General features: G+C 35.4%; 1 protein-coding gene across 1 annotated transcript in view; it reads left to right on the top strand.

The window, feature by feature from the left end:
- TRIP12 (thyroid hormone receptor interactor 12) overlaps positions 1 to 24,158 on the top strand; it is a 124,604-nt gene that overhangs the window by 86,955 nt on the left and 13,491 nt on the right. Inside the window, exons 16-34 of the mRNA XM_081096220.1 lie at positions 1,352 to 1,469; positions 1,584 to 1,740; positions 3,524 to 3,677; positions 4,725 to 4,953; positions 5,271 to 5,389; positions 7,253 to 7,460; positions 9,638 to 9,738; positions 10,436 to 10,607; positions 12,377 to 12,518; positions 13,575 to 13,766; positions 15,417 to 15,568; positions 17,085 to 17,242; positions 17,615 to 17,688; positions 17,770 to 17,969; positions 18,577 to 18,704; positions 19,968 to 20,119; positions 20,763 to 20,905; positions 21,960 to 22,116; positions 23,964 to 24,062. Coding sequence (XP_080952346.1) covers positions 1,352 to 1,469; positions 1,584 to 1,740; positions 3,524 to 3,677; positions 4,725 to 4,953; positions 5,271 to 5,389; positions 7,253 to 7,460; positions 9,638 to 9,738; positions 10,436 to 10,607; positions 12,377 to 12,518; positions 13,575 to 13,766; positions 15,417 to 15,568; positions 17,085 to 17,242; positions 17,615 to 17,688; positions 17,770 to 17,969; positions 18,577 to 18,704; positions 19,968 to 20,119; positions 20,763 to 20,905; positions 21,960 to 22,116; positions 23,964 to 24,062 — 2,855 coding nt within the window. The remainder of the gene's footprint in view (positions 1 to 1,351; positions 1,470 to 1,583; positions 1,741 to 3,523; positions 3,678 to 4,724; positions 4,954 to 5,270; positions 5,390 to 7,252; positions 7,461 to 9,637; positions 9,739 to 10,435; positions 10,608 to 12,376; positions 12,519 to 13,574; positions 13,767 to 15,416; positions 15,569 to 17,084; positions 17,243 to 17,614; positions 17,689 to 17,769; positions 17,970 to 18,576; positions 18,705 to 19,967; positions 20,120 to 20,762; positions 20,906 to 21,959; positions 22,117 to 23,963; positions 24,063 to 24,158) is intronic.

The following is a 24,158-nucleotide window of genomic DNA, read 5'->3' as shown; positions in this document are numbered from 1 at the left end:
GGGGCTGCTAGATATATTTTCTTTCTATAACAATAAAACAATGAAAACATGAATCTGATCTTTTTTTAAAAAGTAGAGAATCCTTGTGTGACATTGCCATGTATTCACATTTCTTTGGGAAGTTGGCAAAATGACTTTTTCAAGAAAAGTTTAAACATTTTCTTTACTATTTGTAAAATTTCTATGAGGCAGAGATTACCTCTCTGCCCAAATCAATGGTGAATACTTTCCTTGACAACAGATCTACTGATTACTGGCAAAACATTTCACTGAAATGTTTATATATATTTTGTCCTGTATGTAGTATGTGTACAAATGCACACACCACAACCAACAAAAAGCCAGCCTGTTTTCAGGTTGTTGCTGTTAGAGTGACTCAACCCTGTGGAGGCTGAGAACTCTCCACTCACACTGTATATTAAACTGGCTCATGCAAATTCTTCCATAAAATGGTGTCTCCTGGGAATGGAAATCTGTGGTAGACGATAATTTTAATGATTTTGCCCTTTGATGGCATGCTTAATGTAATATAAGAAAATGTCTTTCCTGATCACAAAATATGGTAAGATTCAGATGTTTTTAATTGGTTTGTTTTATCCTATTGGCCACACATTTTCAGTTTATTTGAATTGAAGACAAGTATACAAAATACTTAAATTGAGGGTTAAAACACACTGAGTGTACTTTTGTACAAAGCACTGTGTTCCTTAAAGAAAGTAATAAAAGATTCCTAAAGTTTCTGGGTGGATTTGTGATTAGGTGTCCAGCTAGAAGATTAGAACTCAAACTGAAGTCCTCAGAAAGAAATTGTTACAGTTTTTAGAAAATTTTCTTAAGTATTTGTTATACCTCATTTGGATCTTTTACTTTAACTTCAGTAGTGTATTGCTCAAGAAGAAAATAATTTTTCCCTCCTAGGGAATGATTGCCTTTTAAAGTAGGTAATATTATCTAATGAAAAAAATAAACAAAATAGAAACATATTCATAGATACAGAAAACAGACTGACAGCTGTCAGAGGGGAGGGGGCTTAGTGGACTAGGCGAAATAGGTAAAGGAAGCAAGGAGGGGAAATCATAGGCACAGACAACATAATGGTGATTACTAGAGGGAAAAGGGGGTGGGGGAGGTAAAATTGGTTTAAAAGGCTGATAAATGGTGATGGAAAGATAATTTGACTTGGGATGGTGAACACACAAAGCAATATACAGATGATGCATTATAGAATTGTACACTTGAAACCTATATAATTTTATTAACCTGTGTAAGTAACTCAATAAAGTCAATAAAAAATAAAGTAGGTAATATAACTAGTTTCACAGGCTTTTGTTTTTTGTTGTTGGTTTTACAGACATCGCAGAAACACTTCACTTCCTCCTGTGTGGTGCCTCCAACGGAAGTTGTCAGGAGCAGATTGATCTTGTCCCACGCAGTCCTCAAGAACTCTATGAACTGACATCTCTGATTTGGTAAAGATTGAGCTAATGATCACTGTGCTTTATAAGAGGGTGTTTTACTTTAGAGGCCTAACCTTTACTAATATTTTGAGAAGCTATTAAAATAATTGCACTTTTTCCCCCCAGTGAACTTATGCCATGTTTACCAAAAGAAGGCATTTTTGCAGTTGATACCATGCTGAAGAAGGGAAATGCTCAGAACACAGATGGTGCGATATGGCAGTGGCGTGATGACCGGGGCCTTTGGCATCCCTATAACAGGATTGACAGCCGAATCATTGAGGTAGTAGTTTCATTGTACTGTTTAAATGTGTCTATTTTGGTGGAGAGAGGGTGTAGGGATGGAGTGGGGAGGGTGAATATGTGTGCTTAAACGTGCTCAATTTTGAATTAACTCAAGATTTTCTCATTTTGTCTCCTGAGAAGAAGGTCCTCATTTCTGTTCAGGTCAGAAAACATGATGTTGTAGTCCTGCTTCTGCTGCTAACTACCTGATTGACTTGGAGCAAGTAATTTAAGTTCTTTGTTCCATAGTTTCCTCATTTCTGAAAGGAAACATTTGAAGAGTTAGGCTATATATTTCTAAAAGTCCATTTTATCTTCTATCCAAAAGAAGTCTCTCAAAAGTAGAGATTTACATAAAAATAGATGTTTCTCAATATTTTTAAGAGCAAAAATGTGGAAACAAATTTAAATGTCTATCTCTAGGAGATTGATTAATAAACTCTGACACATGCATAGGTTCATATATAATCCAGACATTAATGGGATAAATTTTATGGCATAATATAGGATATAAATGAAAACAATATTCAGAATTATGTGACTCTTTTGGGAAGTAAACAAAATAAGAGAAAGAGGAATAATAAATACATAGGAAAGAAATAAACCAAACTATTTAGAGATTTTTTTGTGTGTGTGAGGTTTTATGTAGGATTTTATTCTTATTTTCATACTTCCATGTTATGTTTGCATTGAAATATTTCAAAAGTTTCTCAGGTCAGGAAAAATTTGCCCTCATTTAGGAAGTGTTGGTAACTGCATTATTTGAGATGCAATGAATCTCAAATATGTGATTGTTAATATGTGATTCCTTTAAGTGTCAATATAATTTCTAATTTCAAACTGACATTTGAATTTTTAGAACATCACCCTTAAACATTCTTTAAAGATGTCTTCCAGTTAGTTTCTAAAAAAGGATTTTTTTAAAACTTTGAAACTAATGACATGTTACAAAATCAAAAGTTCTTATAAAAATACCTAAATTCAGAGCTAGCTTTTATGAGGAAGTTAAGTATGACTGACTGCTCTTTTATGCATTGTTAGCCTTAGTGTATAAGGAGGTCATGTTCTCTAATTCTAAGCATTCTTCTTTTTAGCATTTTTCCAGTAATTGCATCTTCACTGTTAATTTTCTATCTTGTATTTCCTAAGTGTCTTGCCTTCCATTCAACATAGAAATTCCATAGTTTGAACTGGTATAAGAATGAATATTTTGTCACTTATTAGGCTGTCTAAAATCCAGCAGACAGTGTGAATCAGACTGTCTTAGTCTACAAATGTACTGTATAATGCCTGCAACTCCTAGGGATCAGGATTACTCTGTTAATTCGAGTTGTGTCTTAGAGCATCATTTAAATGGAAATTCTTGTTTACCTCAGGATAATTTTATAGAATCGTTTTGTTTAAAGTAGGATTTCATTGGGTTAAGAATTTATGATGTAAATAACTTTATAACCTAAGAACTAGATACTAAGATTTATGGATAACACATTTTTTTTCTATCAGCAATGTTTTAGGAGCTTTCTTAATACAAATGGTGTCTTCATGTCAGTGATTCTACATGACTGGATCCTTAATCAAGATTTTTTTATCTGTTTTTATGTCTTGGGGAACCTGATAGGGCTGTGGTATATATTTATGTTTAATTGAGAATGATTTTAATTGAGTTTTGTCATATCCACACTATTAAATTTAAGTTAGTATTTATGGAGGGTCCCCACTGTGTCTTAAGTTAATAAAGTTCTCCATGGTTATATTCAAGGTTTCTCTCTCTTTGCTCTCAGGCAGCCCATCAGGTCGGTGAGGATGAGATAAGCTTGTCCACTCTGGGACGAGTTTATACTATTGATTTTAATTCTATGCAGCAAATCAATGAGGACACGGGAACAGCACGTGCCATTCAGAGAAAACCTAACCCCTTAGCCAATACTAACACTAGTAAGTGCCTTTATTAAACTTAAGTAATTAATTTGTTGTTGTTTTTATCATGTGCTTTACTTGACAGATAAGCCAGTATTTCTTAACTGGTATCTTCCCTATGATCTTTTTACTTATGTGATTTGCAGTATCCTGGCATCTGATCGGAATTGTCCTGTTTAGGGTTTTTTTGTTTGATGTTGTTTTGATTTTATCTGATTCTGTTTCCCTATTCTACCTTTAGATGCACCCACACCTGTCAGGTTAATTTTTTCCAATCTTTGATTCTATATATTTCCACCAAAATTCTCTTTTTAACGAATGAAGAATAGACAACTGTCACACACACACATTTTTGACATTTATTCCTCTCAGGGATATAATCCATTGCTTTTAAAGCACTAGCTTAGAGTACATAGAGTCAGCAAACTTTATCTAAAAAGGGCCAGATAGTAAATATTTTAAACTTTGCAGGCCATATAGTCCCTGTACTTAACACTGCTATTGTAGCTCCAAAACAGCATATACAGTTATATTAGCAAATCTGCATGCTTGTGTTCCAGTAAAATCTTATTTACAAAAATAGGTAATGGGCAAGATTGGGTCTCTGGACCATTCTTTGCCAACCCCTTGGTCTTGAGCTTACTTTTCATCAGTTACCTTTTATTTACACCTTATTCCCTCTAAGCAAACTGACAGATTACCTTGTTTTTCTGTATCTTCTAACTAAATATTCACTATTTATTTCTTACCGGTGGTTTAGTTGTTTTATGCTGAAATAATCCCAGTCTTTTGTTAAACATACTTAGTGAAATAACAGGCATACTATATTGGTGCCTTGTTCTCTTTAGCTGTCCAGAAGGGTGAGTAATTTTTCTAGCTGGCTAAATTTTGTCTTCATGATTCCGTTGTTACCTTTCTAGACCCCAGTTCATCACATTAGATGGGTTGATTTGTTTTATAATGAAAAATGTTTTAGCATTTCAAGTAGTTACATAGGCTTGAATGTTTTAAATATTGTTTGTTTCTGAAATCTGTAACTATAGGATTGAACATTTTTTATAACAGGTGGATATTCAGAGTTAAAGAAAGATGATGCTCGAGCACAGCTTATGAAAGAGGATCCGGAACTGGCTAAGTCTTTTATTAAGACTTTATTTGGTGTTCTTTATGAAGTGTATAGTTCCTCAGCAGGACCTGCGGTCAGACATAAGTGCCTTAGAGCAATTCTTAGGATAATTTATTTTGCTGATGCCGAACTTCTGAAGGACGTCCTAAAAAATCATGCTGTCTCAAGGTGTGTTCATGAAAATAGTGAAAACATTTTAGAAATTCAAGTTTCTACAAGTAATTTCTGAAATCTTTAAAGTATATGTAATATAGAAAAAAATGTGTATTTGGAGTATCTTGAGCCCTTTGTTTTAATTACACTTTAATATTATTACACACTATAATAAAAACAAAAGTTGAGCTTTTAAGAAAAGTTTTTGTTTTAGTAGACTGGTTTCATAATTAAAATATTTTTCTCCCCAATTTAAAGTAGTATGACCAAAAATACTTGCCAAATTCAGACATGTTTTATGTACAAATGTGTTTTTTGGGGTTTTTTTTTAGCCACATTGCTTCCATGCTATCAAGTCAAGATCTGAAGATAGTAGTTGGAGCCCTTCAGATGGCAGAAATCTTAATGCAGAAGTTACCTGATATTTTTAGTGTTTACTTCAGAAGAGAAGGTAATGTCATTTATGATTATTTTTTTAGTCTGAATAGTATTTTAACAGTAAATCAGAACAGTTGTAAAGGGATTATTTTATACTTCATTGTATAGTTATTGGAATATTTTAAGGCAATATTCCAGTTGGAATCTTCAGAATGCAATTAGTCCAGTCCTCTAATTGGAGGAATTTAAATGTTAAAATCAGCCCAGGAGACATGATACTTTTCCATTTTCCTTTTGAAGACCTCATAGATGAAGCTGTGTCACTCATTCAGGTTTTATCCTTTTAAAACCTGCCCAAGATATTCAAAGAAGTTCTTTCTCATCAACAGAAATCTCTTGATGGCTCTTTTGGTCTTTTAGGATACTTTAGTCTTATGTGAGGGTACAGAAAATAATGGTATTTCCCCCTCAAGTAATCTTTAGCTTTGTTTTCTATCTTACCAACAATCCTGGTTCTTTCTGCATATGATCTATTTTCCATTTTTTGAGCACCTTTGCTGGATTAATATTCACATTTTAAGAATGCAATAGACAAAAAGGCCAACGCCACATATTAACATGAAATAGAAGGTAGACTCGCTCCACTTCCCAGAGATAATATCTACAGTTAACAAATCAGGAGTATGTACAAATTGATGTTTTCCATGCTCATATAAACATTTGGCATGTGTTTTTGTTTTTAGCCTTAGGTTATCCTGTATTTTGCAATCTGTATTGTGTTTTTGGTGTTCTATATTTTTGTTGTTGTTTGCTTTTCGGTTCCACTTTTCTGATTCGGAAGTATATCAGAATTAGACTATTTTTTTCCAGGGTGATTTTTGTTTTACTTTGATATGATCAATTATGCCATTATATTGAGTCTTCTTCCCCCAAGAGCATATATATCATGTTTATTGGGGAATCTTGGTTGTTTCTAGTGCTTTGCATCCACCGTTCTTTGAGGTTTCACTTATATATCACTTATTTATGGAGATCTTTCTTTACATCTGTAAGATCCCCCTATTTTATGTTGCAGCAGCACCATATTTTTCCTCTCATAAGCAATTTATTCTTTATTTGTAATACCTTGCAAATTATGTCTTTCCCACTAATCAGTAAGTGCCCTGAGTTCATTTTTTATATCCATGGCCATACTATTTCTTTAGTACCCAGAGTCTAGCATATGATTGCCACAAGTATTTGTGAAATGAATGCCTGAAGTTTGAATTAATTTGGACATCCTTTTTTTTTTTTTTTTAAAGAATGTGATGGAAAGCTCTGGACTCTTTCCGCAAAAAAAATGTGAATATGTGAAAATGCATTCAGACAAACATCATTGCATACAATTTTATTGTTCTTGGACCATCCCCCATGTACATCTTCCCATGATCCTAGCCTGCCATATGAGTTACTGTTTAGCTTTCCTATACACTTCCAAGGGTGTGAAAATCTTCACCTTCCCATAGCTGGTGGTCTACTTTTGGCAGCAGTGTTACTGAGAGCTTGTCTCATTGTAGCATTTGAATTTAACTAATGATTGTAGTTCTTTACTCCCTTTCTGATCAAGCCCCACAGGTGCACTTTGTTTCTCTAATTGATTATTACTTATTTTAAATTTCTAGTGGGACTTTACTTGTGACCCTATTAAATTTCCTGTGTTCACTTTTTGAATATTAGAAGACATTCAATATAAATATTTTTCTTTAATTTTGAATTTGCCTACTACTTTTCTAAGTGGAGTCAAGTTGTAAATCCTGGCATCTAGACCCCCCCTCCCCATTTGCCAGGTACTTTTTATTCATTCCCTATAAGTCAGTGTTAGCATTAATGGGTTTAGTAATGGCAGGGAGTCGATCATGATTAAAACTGACTTGTTTTAATTCCTATTACTACATAGGTGTAATGCATCAAGTAAAACACTTAGCAGAATCGGAGTCTTTGCTGACAAGTCCACCAAAGGCATGTACAAATGGGTCAGGATCCTTGGGGTCCACAACGTCAGTCAACAGTGGAACAGCCACGGCTGCCACTAATGCTGCAGCTGACTTGGGATCCCCCAGCTTGCAACACAGCAGAGATGATTCTTTAGATCTGAGCCCTCAAGGGTAAGTGGGAGTCGTGTGGTGACGTCTGTGCTCTTTGCCTTTAACTCTGCCCTGGTGGCTGAGACTCACACAGGGAATAATTTGTTAGAGTGCACACTATATTTTTTCATCTGTATTTTGTTAGATGTTTAATGGGAATGAGAAGAAAAATGAACATTTGTTGCAAACCCTGTTATATTGAGCCATGTTTGGGAACCACAAGAGATATGTGGTCCATTTCTATTGATATAGAAGGGAACTGAATATTAGAAGGCTAGTATTAGAGCCTTATATTAGAATAATATAAGGCTCAGGGAAATTAAATAACAGTGTCACATACTTATTTTATAGTTGTAGGATTGAGTCCTCATTTTTGATTCGATAATCTTGAATTACTGTGTTACATGCAGCATACATAAAGAAAATTATCTGCTTCTACCTTTTTATCTGTTTTTTGTCCCTTTTTTTCTACTGTGCTATTAAGAACATTACCAGACCCTCGTATTGGTTTTAATTTTTTTGTGTTGAAATGAATCACATTCTAAAAATGTTTTTGTTTCTTTGATGTTAGAAATTTATTATTGCTGTATGAGTGGTGCAAGATGAACCAAACTCAGTTCTGAAATTCAGGATGTGTTCAGGGTGTAATGCTCCTTTTTACTTTTTCGGTGAAAAGTAGATCTTGCTAAAATATATAATAAGTGGGGTCTAAATATTTAATCTTGTAAAATGCAAGATGACATTGTCCAGTGAAACTAGCCCATTCAGGATTCCAGCTGCTTTGGCGCCACCTGGTGGCAGTTGTCTACTTTAGTTTAAATATGAGTTTTGGCAAATCTGGGACTTGGGGGCACAGATTGGGACCTCTGGCACAATTGCTGTCACTTAGGAAGCCCCTGAGCTTGGGTGGTACCCATATTATGGGCCCAATTTAAGCACATTGGATCTGGAGAATACTCAGAGCCCTCTCACTTCCCTGTTCTCAAGTTGGAATTGTCTTCCATTTTCCCTCACAGCCTTGCCTGCCTCCCTACTTCCTCCCCAGCTCCACTTTCTCTCCCTAGCTGCTGCAGTAAATCTTAAATTATGCAGGGTTTACTATATAGCACAGGCATAGCGCCTGAGATATCATAGCTACATGGTGAAATATGATACATTTCAGACACATGCAGTATTTCTGAGCCATTTAAATTAAGGAATTAGACTTGATTATTATAGATTCTAACAGTTGATAATTCTGAAGAAAGAGGAAATACTATTTCTCTTAAAATTCTTTCAGAGTTTTAAGTGTTCCCATTCCCTTCTAATACAGTTTCAAATGAAAGTTCATGTAAATTTGTAAAGGGGGAATTGTTCAATCATATTAAGTTTATTCTTTGAAAGTTCACTTGTCCTGTTTTGTTTTCGATGGACATGGCAGATGTTGGAAGAATTTTTCAATTTTTCCAATTTTATTTGAGTCACAGACCAACTGAACCAGAATATCTTTTCATCTTTTCTGTTGCATGCAACTTGTTATTCCAAGAGATATTTCAAACTATTTCTAGTGTTGTTAAGAATAGTGAAAATAACACACAAATGCTATGTATATTCTGTTTAATATATTCTAATTCAAAACAGGTTTATTTGTACTATCACTTGCTAGATTTATTTAGGTAATTTTGTGTGGTTATTTTTTAAATTACTAAAGTATTTGTAAATACATTGATTTAGAATGTTATTGCCATTGCACACCATGAAATTTTTTAGGTAATATTGGAAGGTATTTTTATAATATTATTACTTAGAGTTGTGTACTTGTCATTTAGGTTAGGGAAGAATTATTGTACTCAGATTTAACACACTCTTTTTGTTTATGATTGCATAGTTCTTTTTAATACTGGTTCTTCACATTGTATACTTGTTTTATGTACTTTCTATATGTACTACATATTAACACAGAATTAGGTATCCTATTTTGTTTCATTTTGAATAGTTTATATAAACAGCTAGCTATTTTTTGAATTAATTTTCTGTGTTGTGTACGTCTAGAACATAACAGACACAGAGTCAGCATTAAATAATCATAAATGGAAGATACCCTGTTGTGGCAATATTTATTAACTCCCTATTTCTGCCATTTTAGCTTGCTTTTCAATGAGTGATGATAAGAAATCATGGTAATTGCTAAACTTATCTCATATTTTCCCATGTGATAGTCGATTAAGTGATGTTCTAAAGAGAAAACGACTGCCAAAACGAGGGCCAAGAAGGCCAAAGTATTCACCTCCAAGAGATGATGACAAAGTAGACAATCAAGGTAATTCCTTTGATGAAACTACGGGTAGGTAAAAGGGAAATGGTAGTAGTTAAAGATATAGTTTAAATATCCTATTAAAACTGCTGATAGCCCAGACAGTGTGGTTCGGTGATTGAGTGTCGACCTATGAACCAGGAGGTTACGGTTCGATTCCCAGTCACTGCACCTGTCCAGGTTGTGGGCTCAATCCCCAGTAGGAGGTGTGCAGGAAGCAGCTGATCAATGATTCTCATCATTGATGTTTCTGTCTCTTTTCCTTTCCCTTTCTCTCTGAAATCAGTAAACATATATTTCAAAACAAAACAAAACTGCTGATAGTTTTGAAGTCTCCTGAATACCCAGTGTTCTTAGTTCTTTTGGCTAATCTATTAAGAATGAGAATCTTGCCCTGGCTGGGTAGGTGAGTTGGTTAGAATGTAGTCCCGAAACACCAAGATTGTGGATTTGATAGCCATCAGGGCACATTTAAGAATCAACCAATGAAAACAAAAAGAATCAACCAATGAATACATAAATAAGTGGAACAATAAATTCAGTTGCTCTCTCTCCATCTCTCCCTCTCCCTCCATTCCTCTCTCCCTCCCTCCCTCTAAAATAGAAAATATTGAAAAATAAAAGAGTGAGAACCTTAAAATTCACTTGTTTTTTGTCAGTTATTGTAAAATGATTTAACTATCATTCTCTCTTCTTTTCATAGCTAAAAGCCCCACCACTACTCAGTCACCTAAATCTTCTTTCCTGGCAAGCTTGAATCCAAAAACGTGGGGAAGGTTAAGTGCACAGTCTAACAGCAACATTGAACCAGCACGAACTGCAGGAGTCAGTGGTCTTGCCAGGGCCGCTTCAAAGGACACCATATCCAATAATAGGTGAAGTGGGGAAGATCTATATTCTATTCTTTGATTAGAAAAACAGCACATTTATTGTATGGAGATGAAACTTGGACACAGACCTTTAATGTGTGCTCAGAAGTGGCATGGTTCAAGAATGTAGTGTTTTCTCAGTTTTTAAGTCCTGTGCCTGGCTTTGTCTTGAGTTCCAGTCTTACATTTTAAAGATCTTCTAGACAAAAAATCAACAGGGAAACAGCGATCCTAGACAACACACTAGATCAAATGGATTTTTAATACTTTGTATTTTTTTCTATTTTTAAAATTTTATCTTTATTGTATAAAGTGTTATAGATATTCCCCTTTTTTCCCCCATTGACCCCCTCTCCCACTCCCATCCCCTCCCCAGGCCTTCACCCTAACTATTGTCTGTGTCCATGGGTTATGCCTGTTCCATATAATAAAAGCTTAATATGCTAAGTGTCTGACTGTTTGACCAGTCGCTGTGACACACACTGACCATCAGGGGGCAGACGCTCCCATCAGTAGATTAGCCTGTTGCTGGGTTCAGGCCGATTGGTCCTTCCCCGGCCCTGATTGTGCAGCGGTGGGGTCCCTCGGCCTGGCCTGCACCCTCTTGCAATCTGGGATCCCTCAGAGGGATGTCAGAGAGCTGGTTTCAGCCCGATCCCCACAGGCCAGGCTGAGGGACCCCAGCAGTGCACAAATTCATGTACCAGGCCTCTAGTATGCATGTAATTTGTGTTTGGTTGATATCTCCTCCACCCCGCCACACCCTTTCCCTCTGAGGATCCTCAGTCTGTTGCATGCTTCCATGTTTCTGGACCTATTTTTTTATTTTCTTTTGTTCATTAGATTTCACATATAAGTGAGATCGTGTGATACTTGTCTTTGATCTAGCTGCTGGGACTCATGTATTTTCAAAACCAAACAAATTATGTTCCCCAAGGAATCTGTTTCTCAGTTTTGATCCAGGTACTGGAAAATTGACTTTTTTGAGGAAGTGTGCATACACATATTTTTATGACACCCCCCCTCTCCCCTTTACAGTGGAACTTAAGGATCTTAGAGTAGCGGGTGTTTTAGGAACTTAGAAAACTACCAGCTAACCTGTTTATACCAGTTTATGGCTTTTAAGAATTACGTCTTTAAAGTCCTTGAGAATTGTTTTATTTTGTTGGCTCTGGATATAGCATACCAACAAAGGATTACTTCCTCTGCAAGTAAGAAATTTAAAAATGTGAAATGTCATTGGAAAACAATCTCTTTTTGTTTGGTTGATTGGTTTGGTTGGTAGTAGTTGTTTTTCAGAATTTCAGTTAGTAAAAATAATAGAGCAAATATATTTCTGAAGCTATTTGAATTTGTAATTTAGACAGCAAGGTGTCAGTTGTTGTAGTTAATCATGTAACTAGCCAGGACTTGTTTCTGGTCTATAGGGCTCTACTTCAGCTCTCCAGAGAACACAAGTAAAGAAAATGCAGATATGTCTGTACCTTAGAAAGTAGTCATGTAAAATCACTCTCAGCTGAATGCCTAGGAAACTGCTACTTTGTAGAGTCCCAAGAAGTTAGAACTTTGGTTTACTCTTCATGCATATGTGCATTTCTCTAGGTACATTTCAAAATGAAACTTAATTTGGTTAATGTGAAGTCTGAATTTATTAGTCTCTAGAACCTTGGGCCAAAAGAAGGTTTTATATGTAGCAGTTATTTGCCTTTCATCAGAAGTTATAATTGAAATTCTTTCTGTGTACACTGAGCTATATCTCCTTTTCCTTCTTGCAGAGAAAAAATTAAAGGTTGGATTAAGGATCAGGCACACAAATTTGTTGAGCGTTATTTCAGTTCTGAAAACATGGATGGTAGCAACCCTGCATTGAATGTTCTTCAGAGACTTTGTGCTGCAACTGAACAACTCAACCTCCAGGTATTGTATCCAGTGCATCCTGCTGGCCCCTTTTCAGTATCTTCCAGCACTCTCTGTCTTGCTGTGTTTTTTTTTCTTGTTTATAACTCTAGCTTTCCGCCAATTTAATCCTTATAGATAGACTTTTTAGCTAGATAGGTGCTATATTAGCGTTGACATTCTTTAACTTATCGCTTGCTTTTATGCTTCATTATTTCATCATTAAATGTACTATAGAAATCTCATTTTTGACTTTTTTTTGTGACATTCCATATTTATTGACAAATGAAGAGACTTTAGAAATGTCTCTAAGACCTCTTTAGTTTACAGACACTTGAGTTAATAGGACACTCCTTAACCCCTTCACCTGGGTTCTAATAGTAGTTAGAAAGGGTTCATGTTTATTAAACCTTTTATATTTCATCTGATTCTTCATCTTTTCACTTTTTTTATGTACTTTGAACAATTTGAGTAGTACATGTTTTTCAAGAAATTTACCATTTTATTCAGATTTTGAATGTATTAGTTTAAAGCCCTGCCCTAACCGCTTTGGCTCAGTGGATAGAGCATCGGCCTGCAGACTGGAAGGTCCCAGGTTCGATTCTGGTCAAGGGCATGTACCTTGGTTGCAGGCACATCCCCAGTGGGAGGTGTGCAGGAGGCAGCTGATCGATGTTTCTCTCTCATCAATGTTTCCGGCTCTCTATCCCTCTCCCTTCCTTTCTGTAAAAAATCAGTGAAATATATTAAAAAAAAAAAAAATTAAAACCCTACCTTGTATTCTTTTATTTTTCCATTATGTTATAGCTCTTTATTCCTTAATTTGAATTCTTATCCTCTGTTGTTGTTGAATTGTGAAGGTTTTTCTTTTTATGGTAGTATGAATACTAGTTTTTTGTTTTGAAATATTTAACTTTTTGTGAATGTTTTCCAAGGATCTACAAAGAGTGCACCAGGCCCCTCCCTTTTTTTTTAATGGTATTGAGGATGCATTCAGTTTCATTTGGGGAATGTAAATTATGCATTCAGTAAGAGCTATTGAAATTAATATAGAAATACTGTTTCTGACTCTTTCAGGTGGATGGTGGAGCTGAGTGCCTTGTAGAAATCCGTAGCATAGTCTCAGAGTCAGATGTTTCATCGTTTGAAATCCAACATAGTGGATTTGTGAAGCAGCTGTTGCTATATTTGACATCTAAAAGTGAAAAGGATGCTGTGACCAGAGAGATCAGATTAAAGAGATTTCTTCATGTGTTTTTTTCTTCCCCAGTAAGTTATTTAATAATGTTTGCATGAATCTTATTATAAGAATCACTGTTCACTTATGTATCTTTTCATCCCAGTAGTAATTTCCAGTAAGTTTTGGTCAGGATATTCAGGTAAAGTTTCTAGTTTGCTTGTACACAGTTGGAATCCTTGGATTTTTATATATGAAGTCAGCAGTAAAACGACAATGGGGATTTAATGAAGCCAGTGCCAAAGTTTCCATGGTCAGTGTATCTTGAGTCTTTGGTGTTTTTTTTCTGCAGGCCAACCCATTAATTGTAGTCTCTCCTCTGTGAATGCATTTTATTCTCAATATTTGTTTCCAAACTTATTGGAGTTTGAGATAGGTGATAGATAGGATAGATAGATAGATAGATAGATAGATAGATAGATAGATAGATGATAGAGTAGACATAGTGTACCTATAACCATAAAGTAGACATATATATATTTCCACTTTGTATGTAAAACATAGCAAATGCTTCTTGACTTAGGATGGGGTCACATTCCAATTAACCCATTGTAAGTTGCAAATATTTTAAGTCAAAAATTTATTTAATACATCATAGTTTCACCCCTGCCGAACATCATACTTCAGCATAGCCTACCTTAACCATGTTTAGAACGAAGTACGGTTTCTACTGAATTCTTGTCACTCTCGCACCATTGTAAAGTTGAAAAATTGTGAGTCAAACCGTCTTAGGTTGGGGACCATCTGTATTAACACATTGTATGCGGGAAACGTTTTACTTACATGTTTTACGTTGACTGGTAGTAGAGCGCGGGACACGTATTAATACGTTTTTTATAGACTAGCGGTAGAATGCGGGTAACGTATAAATACATAAACTAAAGTTATTGTAATTTTACTGAACGTTGCCATTTGCACAAAAAATTAGCAAAAATGGCCCACGCCACCTGTTAGCGCGTGATAAAAACTACCCGCAAACAATGTAAAAAAATTCCATTCAAAAGTGCTTAGTCATATTTACAATGTGGATTATAAGGCCAGAATTCAGAGTAGCTCCCCTTTCTTTACCCTCAGTAGCTGAGAACTAGAGAATAACTATTCTTGGAAACTTGATTTTACACTACTGGTTTCCAACTGCTTAAGACAAGGCATTTCTAGGGAAGTTCTCTGGCTCATCTGTGTAGTAGGGCCAAGGATAGCTCTCCTGTGTGTGAGTGAAACTCCTTACCATGCCTTTCTAGTTTGTGGGGATTTGAGCATTACTTACGTTACTTTAACTTGTTATTTATTAGAGAGTCATTAGATCTGTAGCAATATTGGATGTACTTTTCTCCCACACTTAAGATTTTATACAGATGTCATCTCTTCACTGAAATTCCTTGGTGCTTTCTGGGTTTTAAGAGTTCTACAATATAATACATGAACCATATATTACCTGATGTCCCCAGTAGATTCTAAATATCACTCCAGATACAGTAAATATTTCTGTGGCAAAGCATGAAATTTCTACTAAAAAATACAGTCTCATGTCTGTCTGAGTCAGATTTTGCCACCAAATGAAACAATAAAAGAGAATAGATGAATGGTTTCCTTTTGTAAAACTGCCTGTTAAAGTTTCTTGTTGAGGAGTGTTCCCTGTTCAAGAGGCCTTGTTTAACCTATTGGTTTATTTTTATCTTTAGCTTCCTGGAGAAGAGCCCATTGGAAGAGTAGAACCAGTCGGTAATGCACCTTTGTTGGCATTAGTTCACAAGATGAACAACTGCCTCAGCCAGATGGAACAGTTTCCAGTCAAAGTGCATGACTTCCCCAGTGGGAATGGGACAGGAGGCAGGTAAGGATCATTGCCTGAGTGTGCCCTTTTCCTTTGCGCTTAATTAATCTTGTTGAGGTAAAGTGGCAAGAGGTCTGGTAACATCTTCATCTGCCTAAGTAGCATTTAGCTATTATTACTGAAGAAATTGAATAGTCTAAAAAGTAAATAAAATACTGTTTATCTTTAAAATCACACTGTTTCTTAAACATAATGGTTTAGAAATATATAACCCAGTCACTATTGGCAACTTGCAATCTGTTCTCCATAAATTGACATACTTTATAATGCTTCAAGAATTTTGTGGATCTGGAAAATAAAACATTTAGTTTCTGTGCAGTAATGTGATTTTATATGTAATGTGAGTGCTTATAATTTTGTATTGTGATGGGTTTTAACAAGTGTTTATTTTGAAGTTTTGCTGTTTTAAATAAAACCTGTTTTTTTCAATAATACAGTAGTTTTATAGGATTCATGAGATACTGTAGAAAGAATTATGTAGGAGTTAATTGTTTTGTTTTATATGAAGTTATAAGCTTCCTAGAATATTATAACTAGAAGCCTGGTAAATACGAAGTTAGTTTTTTTAATTCTTAAAATACACAATCTGCTGTGTTTATAAAACATTCAAATTTTTGATTGAATTAAAACTGTGCATCTTGAGTAGATAAAGTGATCAATGTGGACTAGGTTGTTGTTTTTTCCTTGAAATTTAATGTAGAGTGTGATATTTAGGTTTTTATTTTATTTATTTATTTTTTATTGATTTCAGAGAGGAAGGGAGAGGTACAGAAATAGAAACAACAATAATGAGAGAGAATCATTGATTGGCTGCCTCTTGTATGACCCCCACTGGGGATCGAGCCCACAACCCAGGCACTTGCCCATGACCAGAATCAAACCTGGGACCCTTCAGTCCGCAGGCCGACGCTCCATCCACCAAGCCAGACCAGCTAGGGCTGATACTGAGTTTTGATCATTATGCCATACTGGAGTATTTTGTAAAATGAGGGGATGTTTTCCACTATGCTGAGAAAACCATGAAGCTTTTCATTTTTATCCAAATTTATATACTATTAAATAAGTATGTACATATTTATCAATATACTGGAATATTCTTTCCCATAACTCCTATTTACATTCTTTATGGAACCTCGTAGATGACCATATTTTAAGCTTATCTGTTATCTTACTCCTGCCAGCCCTTTTCTGAAATGAGCAGTTAAATAGCCTTACCAGATTTAGACTGGTGTAGCTATTGAATTACTTCTTTCAAAAGACTATAGCAAAGTTTGTACACCTGAAACTAATATAAGTTTGTGTGCCAACAGTAAAGTTTTAAAAGTGATTTTATAGCAGACATCATTTTATTTGTCATTTTATAATAAATGTCTTGAATTGCTGGTAAGTGTTTACTTTTGTGCCTTAAGAAAATGCAGTTTGTATTATCTTGCTTTTATTTGAATTAATTTTGTTGATTTTGAAAATAATAGAATAACTTTTTTTCACAAATTATCTTGAGCTTTTCTCTTAACAGAGGATCACAGGCTTTAAAATTTTTCAACACACACCAGTTAAAATGCCAGTTACAGAGACATCCAGACTGTGCAAATGTGAAGCAGTGGAAGGGTGGACCTGTCAAGATTGACCCCCTGGCTTTGGTACAAGCGATTGAGAGATACCTTGTAGTTAGAGGTACTCTTCATAATGTATATTGTGTGTTTGTATGTACTTTTGGGATAAAATTAAGGAGTTAAAATTATTTCCCTTATTGCTGTTTCTATTAAAACCTAGCATCAAGAACTTGTGTTCCCGTCATTTATTTTATGTGTAGTATATAGAAATGTGTTCAACATAGTAGAGGTTGACTGCTTACTTGAGTGATGAGTTAATTTTTCTTGTTGGAATATAGTAGAAATGACATTTTGTATTTGACATTTTTCTTAGATCTTTCTGCTTTGTAGATCAAAGTGTTTTTCTAAGACTATATTAGCTTAAACGTAAAGACAGGCTTTTCTTTGTCGTGTAAAATTTGCTAGGAGTTGAACAACCTTCTTGGGTTTTTAGGTTATGGAAGAGTAAGAGAAGACGATGAAGACAGTGATGATGACGGCTCTGATGAGGAAATAGATGAATCTCTGGTAAGGTACTATTCCCACCATGTTGTCATGCATAATGTTCAGGGCCTATAGGTTAAATAGATTCTCTTTTGCTTCATTCAGGCTGCTCAGTTCTTAAATTCAGGAAATGTAAGACACAGGCTACAATTTTACATTGGAGAACATTTGCTACCGTATAACATGACTGTGTATCAGGCAGTACGGCAGTTCAGTATACAGGCTGAAGATGAAAGGGAATCTACTGATGATGAGAGCAATCCTCTAGGAAGAGCTGGTATTTGGACGAAGACTCATACAATATGGTAAATCTCAAAATGATTTTGTTTGTTTTCGCCAACTTTGACACTATTCGTGTATTTTGGAATTGGTTCTGATGGCTGACTTGCATAAGGAGAGGGGACCCTAAATCCTACATTTCATCATTAAAAGCCACTTCAAATATCTTGTGTGTGAGCACCTGTGGGTGCATGAGTGTGTATATTTATCTTCCTCTTTAAGTCAACTAGATAGAAAATATATTCTTGGATATAATTATAGTTTATATATCTACTTTTCTAGATTTATTTCCATTCTTTAAATAGACAAACGTTTTTGTAAGATGTTCCTTTAGCTGTTAGAAATCGGGGCATCTCTGAATCTTGAGAAACATTTGGATGCAACTTTGTCTTGTTTGTGAATGTCTGCTACTTATATTTAAAGAGAGCTGTTCTTCTCAGAACTCCTAAGCTGGTGTTCTCTTCTAGGAAGCAGTCCCACTGGTAATTGTCTGAATCTGTAAGTAGGGAGAGAGGATAGATCTCACAGAGTTCTCTGGTAACTCTAGTATCTGTGGCTTGCACTTTTGGCCTTGTAAAATAATTTGCAGTTTTAAAATCTGCTTTTGGTTTAACTGTACCCCTGTCACTTTAGGTACAAACCTGTGAGAGAGGATGAAGAAAGTAATAAAGATTGTGTTGGTGGTAAAAGAGGAAGAGCCCAAACAGCTCCAACAAAAACTTCCCCTAGAAATGCAAAAAAGCACGATGAGTTATGGCATGGTAAGTTGTAATATGAAAGGAAAACTGCCGTGGGTCAGTATCTTCCTGTCTTCATGGTTTTAAAGGAGTGATTTATTTGTATCTAGTAGTAGTAAAATCTTGAGTATAACTTAGAAAAAAATGAAGTTACTACCAACATTTGACGGTTTTTAATTGAACCCTTGACTTTAAAGTCTAGAGCATGAAAACGTAAATATCTGCAAAATTAAATTTGGAAAGAAAATTGGGAAAAACTCAAATTCTTTCCATGAAGAACTCATGTTTGCATGAAGGCTAGACAAATTCAGTAACAGAACACATTTCTCTAAAGAAGAGACTGATCATTGGCAGATTGGCCCTTAATTTTTATTGGCATTCGTTATGATAGTATAATCCAGTAATGTAGAAGGAATAAAAAATTTTGCCAGTAGAGTGTAATGGCATCTCCTAAAGGACTTCTTTTTCTTTACAGCATTTTCTTCTCATTTAATTTTGCTGGTTTCCTTCCCCTCTCTTTTATATGATAGTAAAGCTTTAGCATTTGTCCACATTCTCATTCCATGGGGACTGCCTTTATCAGGGATTTCCAAACACTGGTGTCAGTTGATGAAATTTTCCTGGTTTACATAAATAAGGGCATTGTAGGAATTTTTTTTCCCATAAAGCCAAGTTTATTCTTTTTAAAGGGGTCTTTGTTTTGAAATGTTTGTTTCTTTGTTTTTGGTGCTAAAATTCGCCTTTTTTATGCAGTGATAGTGTTGTGATTTTTAATTCTTTTGCTCAGTTAAAGCAAATGGCAACAGTGTGAATCCTCATTTATTTTTATTTTCATGCTACTTGGTGAGATATAAGAACAGAGGAATCACAACTCCTACTTGGAATCTGTCACAGTCTACCCTGTCATAAGCCTTGGATTAAATAACCAAATCTGAAATATACAGGCAGTTTCTATAACTGAATTTAAACTCAAACATGTTGTCTTTACTCCTCTCTGGCTGTTTTATTGTTAGTTATTATTTCTGGTATCAAGAAATGCAAACAAGTTTTTCTCATTTATGATGTTTATTTGGGTATGGGAAGGAAAGTATAAATTTCATAAACCTGGATGAATTATGTATAAGGTTTTAAAAAAAAAAGTTCAAGCTATCAATTCTCTACCAATAAGATCCAAGCATTAAATCTTAACAATTTATAAGTACTGTTTTAGGCATGATAAGATGACACTGGCTCCATTAGCTTGGCCTTTCTAACTATAATACTTTACTTTGATCTTTTGCCCTCTAGATGGAGTGTGCCCATCAGTATCAAATCCTTTAGAAGTTTACCTCATACCTACACCACCTGAAAATATAACTTTTGAAGATCCATCATTAGATGTGATTCTTCTTTTAAGAGTTTTACATGCCATTAGTCGATACTGGTATTACTTGTATGATGTGAGTATTATTGAAGTTTTCTGTGATGTGTTATTCATTACATGTTATCTCATAGTTTCTGTCTAGTGATTTATGAATTTCCTGTTGTACTAGAAACAGAAACAGTGATTCAGCTAAATGCAGAGATCCTGGCCCAGTGAAATACAATGTATTCTTCAGTGGGAACTTCTCCCCTTTTATTTCCTGGCCTTGCTTTTAGATTTGTTCTCTTGGCAGACTTGTAAATTTATTAAATTAAACTACAGCATGAAATTGAACATACTTTTATTATAGTTAAAATACTTTTAACCCAAAGTTCATTTATCTAACTTAAGATGTATGTTAAGAGTTGGGTGAAAGTTGAATGCGGCCTTTGATATTTATATAATGTAGGGAAGAATGAAGGAGTTGGCCTTGCATAAAGTATTAGCTCCCACATCAGTGATTGAGCCAGTACTCATGGCATGTGGGGGTTGAGGTGTTTCAGCTATGCATTATAGAAATTCTCATTTGTGTTAGGACACAACAATGAGAAGCTGTATTTTGTATTTTGGAAACAAGTGAAATCTGGGCACTTTGTATACATATTTGGAGATAAAGGAAGAGATAGTGAATATAGTCCTGTTTTTACTACATATTGACTTTTTTCTTAAACATTTTGCAGAATGCGTTGTGCAAGGAGATTATTCCAACTAGTGAATTTAATAACAGTAAGTTGACAGCAAAAGCAAACAGGCAGCTTCAAGATCCTTTAGTAATCATGACAGGAAACATCCCAACATGGCTTACTGAACTAGGAAAAACCTGGTAAGACTACCACTTCTATAATGGTGGCCTTGGGAGTGTTATCATTGTATTGGTCTTTATATTTTGTAACAGAAACAGTGTTTAGTGAACCTGTTTAATGTGTTTAATAACATTGTCATATTTGATCACAGCTTGCTTACTAGTGTAGCTTTAGCATCCAAACAGACTAGGCAAGCTGGAACTAGTACTAGATCTACTTGATTGTATATGTCTGCCTATATGAAATAGAAAAGTACACAAGGGTATTTGACTGAGGAGATTCAAATCCTCTGCCACAATAAAATCAGATTCCACAAGCGGAATTGAGTGATTCTCTGATCCTACTTGGGTCTACACCTATATTCTTAGAAACTATAGACCTGCATTGTCAGTATAATAGCCACTAACCACATGTGGGTATTTACATCTAGATTAAAGTTAAATAAAATTAGAAATTTATGTTTTTAGTTACAGTAGCCACGTGCTCACATATCTACCTGTATTAGGCAGATACAAATACTGAACATTCATGTCATCACAGGAAGTGCTCTGGTAGCTCTGTCAAAATCATACATCAGGAGGCATGTAGAACCTCTGTTACTGCAGCTGCCTTTTGCATCTTTTAGTGACTTAGAAATGCTAAAGCTAAGAGGAAAATCATGAACTGGTAAAGCCACCAGTATTTGTGTATATATGGAATGGGGTAGGTCACTAACCTGGTGAAGTGTTGATCAGATTTTAAAATTTAGCTTTCACTAGTCATGTTATACTTCCTAAAGATCTTTGGGTATATTATAGACACTCTTGAATAGACTTGATTTCAATTTCAAACATAAGAATTTTAATGATTGAATTTCAGATTTCATAATGAAAGGCTACTTAATGTATTATTATGTGATCACTTAACAAATTTCATATAAGAATTAAGGAAATTCTTCAAAATTAGTTTACTTAGACCATTTTTATTGGTCATATTTACAATTCTGTATCATATTAAAACTTGTTTCTAATACAGGGTTTTTTATGGTTTCTGATTCTAATTCAGATAATAAAGTTATATCACATCTTTTTACAGCCCATTTTTCTTCCCTTTTGATACCCGGCAAATGCTTTTTTATGTAACTGCATTTGATCGGGACCGAGCAATGCAAAGATTACTTGATACCAACCCAGAAATCAACCAGTCTGATTCTCAAGATAGCAGAGTTGCACCTAGATTGGATAGAAAAAAAGTAAGTTTCTTCACCAAATTTTTAAAGATAAATCAAACTGAGCTTTTCAAAATAATGGGAAAACTAGAAATATGGTACATCTAATTTTGCCTATTGGTTTAGAGGGCTGCCTTAGTCACAGTCTTCTCTTTGCTTATTTTTTGTAATCATCTTTTAGCCATGTTTTCCTGTTAGTCTCTTGGAACTGTGCAATCTATGATTCTTTTTCAATCTCCAGTTAGAGTTCTTCTTCTCAGTTTCTGAAATAATTTTTATAGTTCTTTTATCTTTTAGACTTCATAACGCTTGTGCCAAGAAAAAATCTTGTCCTTTCTTACTGAGGCTTTCTTCCTTTCTAAATTAGGAACTCAAATTAGCCCTCCTTTTATAATTGACTAGAGGCCTGGTGCATGGATTCGTGCACCCATGGGGTCCCTCGGCTAGGCCTATGGGGATTGAGCCAAAACTGCTTCTCCATCCCCGTAGGGTCCTGGATTGCGAGAGTGCACAGGCCAGGTGCACGATCAATCTGGGTCAGGGAGGGACCGTGGGAGGGCTCTAGGGCATGTCCATCCTGTCTCGCCCAGTCCCGATCGGCCAGACTCTAGCACAACGGTTCTCAACCTGTGGGTCGCGACCCCTTTGGTGGTCGAATGACCCTTTCACAAGGGTCGCCTAAGACCACCCTGCATATCAGATATTTACATTACGATTCATAACAGTAGCAACATTACAGTTACGAAGTAGCAACAAAAATAATTTTATGGTTGGGTTACAACATGAGGAACTATATTTAAAGGGCCAGAAGGTTGAGAACCACTGTGCAGCAAGCTAAGCGACTAGTCAAATGGTCAGACACTTAGCATATTAGGCTTTTATTTTTATAATTGATCCCTATGCAGTAGGTAGAATTAATCAGCTCTACTTCATTCCCTTAGCAAATTACTCCAATTAGAAGAAACTGAAACAAAATCCTTTTTACATTTTATGTGCATAGACCAGTTAGCCCCCTGTGTTGCTGACTTCATCTTCCTGTGCTTCTAATCTGGCTCCACATTCATAGCCCTAAAACACACAGCTCTAAGCCATTTGCATCTGAGACCCAGTCCTCCACTTATGCCACTACACTGCCTTTTACTTAAGACTTCTCTCCTGCCTCTTTCTTGCTAAGGATTCTTATGCAAGTCTGTCTTTTCAAAACCTTTATCTCCAAAAGTCTCATAAGAGCCATTAGTAATGACAGAAGAAGAGGAGTGGAAGGAATGAGAAGCAAAGCAAAACCAAAAACATTCTACTTTAAAAGAAAAAAACAACACTCGCTACTCCTATCTTGATAGGTGTCATTAGGATTCCATAAAAATTGTTCTGGTAGACTTTGGAGATCTGCCAAAACCTTCCTTGTCCTCATGAATCTCATTAGTAGATGTTTGCAGTAGAGTTTTGTCGGATCTCTGCAGGTCAGGGCCAGTAGTAGGTTTCCAGCTCACCTATCACCTCCATTCCTATTTCTTCTTCATCTGCCTATCTATAAGTGCACCCAGGGATATGTTAAGTTACTGCAGCCCTGAATTGCTTTGATGTTTGGCAGTGTTTCAGAGATCCTTCTCCAACTTGAATTTTCTGAACTTGCCATGGGCTCAAGATAAAAATTACACTTACATCTAACTTTTCTTCATGTATGTATGCCAGGAATGCTGCCGATGTTTATAGCAGTGCAGCTACTTCTTAACCTTTTCTGAGGTGTGCTTTGTAAAAAAAAAATAGTTTTTTAGCAGTTTAGTTAATTTTTTTGCACTTCAAGAAATAGCACCTGTTTATTAAAGTGTAATGTGTACTTATTTTCCTCACTTTTGTACTTTATTTTGTAGCGTACTGTGAACAGAGAAGAGCTGCTGAAACAAGCCGAGTCTGTGATGCAGGATCTTGGCAGCTCACGGGCCATGTTAGAAATTCAGTATGAAAATGAGGTGAGTTTTTGAGTCGGGACAGTTTTGAGCATGGTTTGTGTCCTTGATAAGATTGTCATTAGAGTTTCCTGGTCCTGTGAAATTCTAAAAGATAAT

Source organism: Myotis nattereri (assembly GCF_964212035.1).
Source record: "Myotis nattereri genome assembly, chromosome: 7".
Lineage (NCBI taxonomy): Eukaryota > Metazoa > Chordata > Mammalia > Chiroptera > Vespertilionidae > Myotis > Myotis nattereri.
Note: the sequence above shows the minus strand (reverse complement) of the source record. Positions and strands in the feature narration are given on the sequence as shown.